The sequence below is a fragment of the Pyrgilauda ruficollis genome, unplaced genomic scaffold, assembly GCF_017590135.1.
Source record: "Pyrgilauda ruficollis isolate IOZ18807 unplaced genomic scaffold, ASM1759013v1 scaffold21, whole genome shotgun sequence".
NCBI classification, from domain to species: Eukaryota; Metazoa; Chordata; class Aves; order Passeriformes; family Passeridae; genus Pyrgilauda; species Pyrgilauda ruficollis.
In genome coordinates this window covers 6,554,300-6,561,032 of record NW_024520318.1, presented here as the reverse complement: position 1 = coordinate 6,561,032, position 6,733 = coordinate 6,554,300, and the positions used below count along the sequence as shown (strand labels likewise).

Sequence of the window (6,733 nt, the reverse complement as noted above, 5' to 3'; positions counted from 1 at the left end):
ATTAGCCTTGAAGCTGGTAACACCAAACCTCACTGATCAAGAAATGTTTGATACATTATCTCTATACAAAGCTTGCATTGGACAATCTTACATTACAAATTTACAATCAATGAAGAAAGAAATGTAAACTCCACCAGTAATTATTACGGATATTTTCACCATGGTATCTACCATGATCTAAGTGACCCCACTCTTGTTTTTTTTATCTGTCCAAGTATCCACTCAGATATAGAGCTACAGAATAAACTGCAAAAACTCACTTCCAATAATTGCAATGGCAGGACAGTGCTTTGTATAATATAAACAAATGTGTGAAATAATTTGAGAGTGATTAGCAAAAATTTTGTAATGTACCAGTCTTTTAAGCCCCCTATATAAAAGTTAAAAATTTACAGAGTTAAAATAACATTCCTCAAGTTACTAGTGGTGAAAAGATAATTATACAGGATTACTACAATAATATAGACTACTAGAAGTTTTCTCTAGTCAGAGCTTGGTGACATCCATAATTTCAGTGACAGCTGCATTAGGATTTTATATAATAAATTCATTTTGTACATTCTCAGCAGGATCATTGCAAATTCCTTTTGCAATTACTCTTTAGAACACAATCCAATCCAAACCCAAGCAATGTGTTTCTCCTCAGTGCATTAAAAGGCAAGAACTGAAGGTAAATAAAGGGACTATCATGTGGAAGTTGTGTAGTACATATGCGGAAGAGTGTGTTGTGCTTGTGTTGGACAGTCCCACAGAGCAAAGTGAAGTTAGGTCAGAAAGGTATCCCAGGAGAAAAACAGGACAATTGCAAAGCTTATCAGGAGCATGAGGTGGGAAATGAAGGCTGGTATGTGAATCTGGAGATGTCCATGCCTGGGAACTTTTGGAGCACCCTTATCTTTGGCAGGCCAGTGCTACTGCTAAACACCAGTGCAGTGACCTGCTGCCACCCAGGGTAACATGAGCTGGATGTGGAACTGAGACCAGTACTGGGTTATTTAAGCGTGGAATTAGATATTTGCTTTGTTTTTGTGCTTTTTTAAATTTACGAGAGGTGGTCTTGTACACTAGACATGAAGAGCAGGATGACCACCAGAACTGGTATCACAACATGCAATTACTCCCACTGTCCCACCCCCCAAAATCTGATCTATCACAGTGTAAATGTGATTATTCCTACTGAAACCCCTAGACAAGGAAATTCACAACACCAAGTGCTCTACATGCTTTGCTGATATAAAGATGAAAACATTAGAAATGTACAATTGCTGTTAAAATTGTATTTAATATCACATTCCAGTGACTGGAAATGAATTCAAATTCTAACAAACTGATTACAGAAAAAGAAAGCAATCACACCGTCTCATGTATCTGAAGATGACTTAAAAGATCTTTTTCATTCCCAAACCTCATTAAACAATCAGTACATTTATGAGGCAAATCTGCTGAATGCCTGAAATCCAAATGAGTTTTAAGGTCTTCAATTTGTCCTGTTGAATATTCACAGTATTGACACAAATAAATCCCTTCAGATAAATGAGAGCTTAGGTGCTTGCAATATTCCAACATACCTGAAAACCCCTTCCCACAGTCATCACAAACATGAGGGAATATTTTGGTGTGCTCAATAGCTACGTGCCTGTTGACATTTGTATGCAGCCTGCTCCTAAAGCCGCACACCTGGCACACAAAGAAGTTTTTGCATTTGTCAAAACTGATTTTGTTGATGAGGCTGTACTGGCCACGCTCCTTGTTGTTGTAGCTGTCGCTCAGCTCGATGAGCCGGCACGCGTGCTCGTTCACCACGTGGCTGTGCAGATCCTCGGGGTCGTTTGTCTCGTGCTCACAGAACTGACACAGGTACTGCTCGTCACAGCTGTGCTCCTGGAAGTGCAGGTACAGCTCGCTGCTGGAGGAGAACTGCACATCACACTGCTCACACCAGTAGAGGTGGTCGTTGAAGTGAGTGTCTGCTATGTGCTGACTCAGATTCTCAAAAATCACCGTTTTGTAATCGCAGTATTTACAGATGTATGGATCCTCCTCGTGTAGTTTTACATGTTCAATGAGCTGCACTTTGCTGGAGAAACTTTCTTTACAAACTTTACAGACGTGAGTGTCTGTACATGTCTTATGCTTCAGGATCATGTGCTGCTTCAGATCAGAGAAGTACTTGCTGTTGAACTCACAGAGCTCACACTTGTACAAGCCGCTGCTGTTGGCTCTCAGCAAGGGCCATTTCTGTTGAGCTGTGATATTCAAAGCGTGGTTCTTCTCAAAGATTTTACAGGTCTCCAGAGGGATTTCCTCAAGGTCCTCAGCTTCCAGCTTCTCAGGTGACACAGTCTGTGTTTCTATATCGTGAACTTCTACAGCATTCACTTCTGTTGTAGAAATTTCTACAGTTTGGATATCTAGAGGTTTCTCTTCTTCTGTGGGGCTGTCACTGAATATAGGTGAGTCACATAAGTCTCTGCACATTCCATTGTTAGTACCTCTATCTGCAGGAAGAAATACAGAACAAAAGGTTGAAAAAAACCCAATACAAAACACCTGGGCCCATTTTTAACTTTTCAGTCAGCTGCAGCAGCTTTCAAATGAAAAGACCTGTTATTTCTCCCCTGCCGGACAATGCTGTATTTTCAGCTAACAAAGCAATAACAGAAAATGTAAATCCTTCACCATTTCTGTCAAAGCAAGGAAGCTACACAAAAAGCCAGCAGCACTTGGGCTTTCCAACCTCCCAGCACCTCATCTGCAAACACACTGACCTTTACCTTTATCCTTCTTTTTAGGGTCTGTGCAGTGCATCCCAACGTTTGAGTGTGCCCCGCTCCAGTGAGAGCTCCCGGCATGCACCGGACTCCCGTCATCATCCGTGTCCAGGCTCTGCACAGGACTGTGGAATCTGCCTGCAAACGGAAGGGAAGCACTTCCTTGTCATCATTTCTTCACACTAGCATCATCCTGATTCCTGAATTTAGTCACAGATCTTACTATTTATTTATTCTACTTGCATAAATCTATCTTTATATACTAAGCACATCATAACCTACATTTTAAAAAAGTAACAACAAAATACCTTGAAAATTATTTCCATACATGCAGAGAAAAACAAAAGAATTAAAAAGTAACAATCTGCCTAGAAGATTTCAGCAGAAAATACTGAATTTACTACTGAAAATACTCAGCTGGTTGTACAGAAAAAAAATTAAAATCCTTATATGAAACATTACATTTAAAAGACACAACTTGAAAATATTCTCCAATATTTCTGGACATTGCACTTTAAAATATGATACTTTTTAAAACTTCTGCAGACTTTATGGTTTAATAATTAAAGTGAAAAGAAAAATAAATGGACTAAAAATCCACCATCACATTTACTCTGCTAACTTTCCACCCACTATTGGGTGTTTTATAAAAAGGCATTTTGTTTTGCCAGGTACAAGTACAATTCAATGCAACTGTTGGAAATTTTCACCTGAACTCATCAACTTTGTTTCCTAGGTAATGAGTACTGGAATTAGTTTAATCACCATTATAAAGACCATGAAGGGTCTTTTTGTTGTCATTGTTTCTACTTTGAAAACTGTATTTCAGCTGTAACAATTGAACAATCTCCCACCAGTCTAAGGCCCACCAGGTCACAAGGACACTCAGAAATCACCTACTGTGTATTCTATTTGCTTCTATGAAAAGGAAGATGATACATTAAAGAAGTGCAGAACAAGACCCCAAAACATAGTCTTACCTCTGTTTATATCTGGCTGTCTCATGGAACAGACACTATAGCAGTGGTCAGAAAAAATTCCACTGTTGTCTATGTATCTGCTTGCACCTGAAGAATCTAAACCAGAACATCAACAAAAAAAGTTTAAGTACTCATGTCTTGTTGTAGCTACAGATGTATTTCATGTTCATCAAAATTCTTTTAATATTTTTACTTGTTTTGGAAGAATTCCTGTTGTGATTTACACCTCCCAGCTGCTGCCCTGATGTCAGGAGTATCAGGTCTCTGCTCCCACTGAGGACATTGACAAGTGTGTGGTCTGTTCAGTGCTGAACATTCCTCTCTACCCACCCCACCCCAACTTTTACAGAATTCCTGGCCTCTGTGGAAGCAGAATCACCTTCATTTGCAGCTAAAGCCAGTTCCCCCATGTGCAGAAGTACAGAACAAGCCACTCAGATGCATTGGCTCAACAAAGGAGCCTGCAGAGTGGGTGCTGCCCAAGATTTCTCATCCCACCCTTTGTGTCACTGTTTTTCCATGTATTGGCACAAGTGGTCACTTCTTGTAAAGTTATTGTTCTGAGAAAAAAAAATGAACTTACTAAAGTTAATCATGAAGCTTAACTTTACTTGTACATAACTCAAGCTCCAGACTGACCTGAGTAACGAGAAGGATGCAGAGTCTTCCTTTTTCTCTTTTTAGGATGTTCATTCATTTTGAACAGTCTACATGAACTGTAAAGTAAAAGCATTAAAGAGTTAGACTTGTTTGTATCTAGTTTATCTTTCAGAACCTTATGGAAGAACACAAGCATTTTGAAAGCCTGTGTATCAAATACAAAAGTTTTGTCTTACTCCCCCTTCTTGCCCCAAAGCCCATTTTGATACAGTCAAGAACCCACTAAATGCACACAGCTGCTGAAGTCCAGTTTCACATTCCTGCCCTGGAGCAGAAAGTTCACCTAAAAGACAGACAAGTCAGAACTCCAGGTACTCCAGCAGTCAGGGTCATCTACAAGCCTTCTCTCCAGCACCCTTTTTGTCACAGACAGGACATTCTGAGGCAGAGCCCTTCAGAAACAAGTTTTAGAGTTTAAAATACTAACACAATCATGCTCTCTTACCAAAAATCCTAGACTCTTCAGTATCAGGAAGCAGAGCAGCTAACAAGCTGATGACTGTACAGCTTCCAAACGTAGCGAATGCATCAGCTCAAGAAGATTTTCACCTACGGAGTGACAGCATTTTAAACCACTTATAACTTTAGCACAAAATAGAAAAAACACAGAATCAGATACAAGTGATACAAATACTACAAAGAATGACTCTATGAAGATAGAAATCATCATAAGAAGTTGATACTAATTTCGGTTTGGAGCATCACAATTAGTAAGGTGGATGCACTGGTGTATTTCTTTTTCTTTTGTCTCAGGCTAGTTGGCTTTTGCTGCACTTGGCAGCTCCTGAGAGCAGAAAAATATTTGGAAACGAAATACAAACATTTGACCTATATACGGGACAGTCTTGAAGAAGAAAAGGCTGCAAACAAGGAATGTGATGCGGGTTGCCATGACTGAAGTGCATTGGAGGCCCAGGCCCTTCTGTAGTCAGTGCCATGCGCGGAGGTGAAAGGAGGGAAAAAAGGGCCCTCATTAAGTCAACCATGTTCTCCTGAGATTAAATATTTTCTGAACTATAATTTCATTTCAAGAGATGGAAAAATAATTTATTTTAACGTTATATCATGATGTAGAAGTATCAGTACCCTCACCCGCGGGGTGATTTTCTATGATTGCGAGGGAAGAACCGACAGCGCACTGACACCGCAAGTCTCACCCCAGGTAACGCGCGTGAAAAGCTCAACCTTTTCTACACGGGTCGGACCGCGGGGCAGCAAGGCGGGTGGTTCTATTCCAGCGGCTTTCCTGGCCCTGAAAAGCAGGATCCAGGCCCCGAGCACCGGGATCCCGATCGGCCCCGGGGCGGCGCGGCCTGCGCGGAGGCCGCACGAGGAATCCCTGGCGGGAGCGCGGCAAAGGCACCGCTCCGCCCCGGCGGCAGCCGCGGGCAGGGGCGAGACCGCGACCCCGCAGGGGCGGCGGGAGAGGGCCCGGCCCGGGGCCGCACCGGGAGAGCCGCGGGTCGGTCCGTGAGTCACCGCTCACCTCCCCGGCGGGGCCGGGGCACGGGCGGCTCCCGCCCCGCGCCCGGCCGCTCCGCGGGGAAGGGGCGGGAAAGGGGCGAGCGGCCGCCGCCCGCAGCGCCCCCTGCCGGCCACGGGCGCCCCCGCACCCGCCCGTCGCCATAGCGACTGCGAGGGGCCTAAATAAACCTTTAGTGGATATTTGTACCCACAGAGTCTGCAGGGCCGCGTTTCCATCCACAGGCCTCCTCCGGGGCTGGCACCGTGTAAGCCTGCTTCAGAACAGTGTCTGCACCCCGATTTTACACAAATGAGAGGGTGATGTCAAAGCCAGAGCCTCCTAAAGCTCGGCTTTATTTTTTGTGTCAATGTAAAAGCTGTCCCTCAGAGCTACTGTATAGGAGAATCAATATAAAGTGTATCATAAATATATACAGTAGAAGAAAGAAATGTATACATACAAGAAGGACAGGGAGATTGGAGAGGGTCCAGCGGAGGCACAAAGTGAGGAGGGGTCTGGAGCATCTCTGTGAGGAGAGACTCGGGAGCTGGGCCTGGTTAGTCTGAGAAGAGACCTGGCAGGAGATCTCATCAATGCACAGAAATATTTCAAAGGCAGGGGCCAGAAGATGGTGCCAGACTCTTTTTGGCGGTTCCAAGCAACAAGATGAGGAGCAATGGCCATAAACTGAAACACAAGGAGTTTGACCTCAACACGAGGAAAAACTTCTTCACACTGAGGATGGCAGAGCCCTGGAACAGCTGCCCAGGGAGGTTGTGGATTCTCCCTCTCTGGAGACATTCCAAACCCACCTGGCTGTGTTCCTGTGTTACCTGCTCCAGGTGACCATGCCTTGG

General features: G+C 43.5%; 1 protein-coding gene across 3 annotated transcripts; it reads right to left on the bottom strand.

Annotated features, from left to right (window-relative positions):
• Positions 1-1,262: 1,262 nt before the first annotated feature.
• Positions 1,263-5,951, bottom strand: ZNF639 (zinc finger protein 639). 3 transcript variants are annotated; one of them, XM_041467652.1, is made up of 6 exons: positions 5,569-5,951; positions 4,857-4,960; positions 4,391-4,467; positions 3,752-3,847; positions 2,769-2,909; positions 1,263-2,498 (listed from the first exon to the last, which is right to left on the bottom strand). In XM_041467652.1, exons 3-6 carry the CDS (start codon positions 4,446-4,448, stop codon positions 1,351-1,353), a joined length of 1,443 nt encoding a protein of 480 aa, XP_041323586.1. In that variant the 5' UTR covers positions 4,449-4,467; positions 4,857-4,960; positions 5,569-5,951; the 3' UTR covers positions 1,263-1,350. The 3 variants fall into 3 exon arrangements, with proteins under 3 accessions (XP_041323586.1, XP_041323587.1, XP_041323585.1); XM_041467653.1 differs by having other exon boundaries at positions 2,775-2,909; XM_041467651.1 differs by lacking the exons at positions 4,857-4,960; positions 5,569-5,951 and having other exon boundaries at positions 4,391-4,484.
• Between the last annotated feature and the right edge of the window lie 782 nt (positions 5,952-6,733).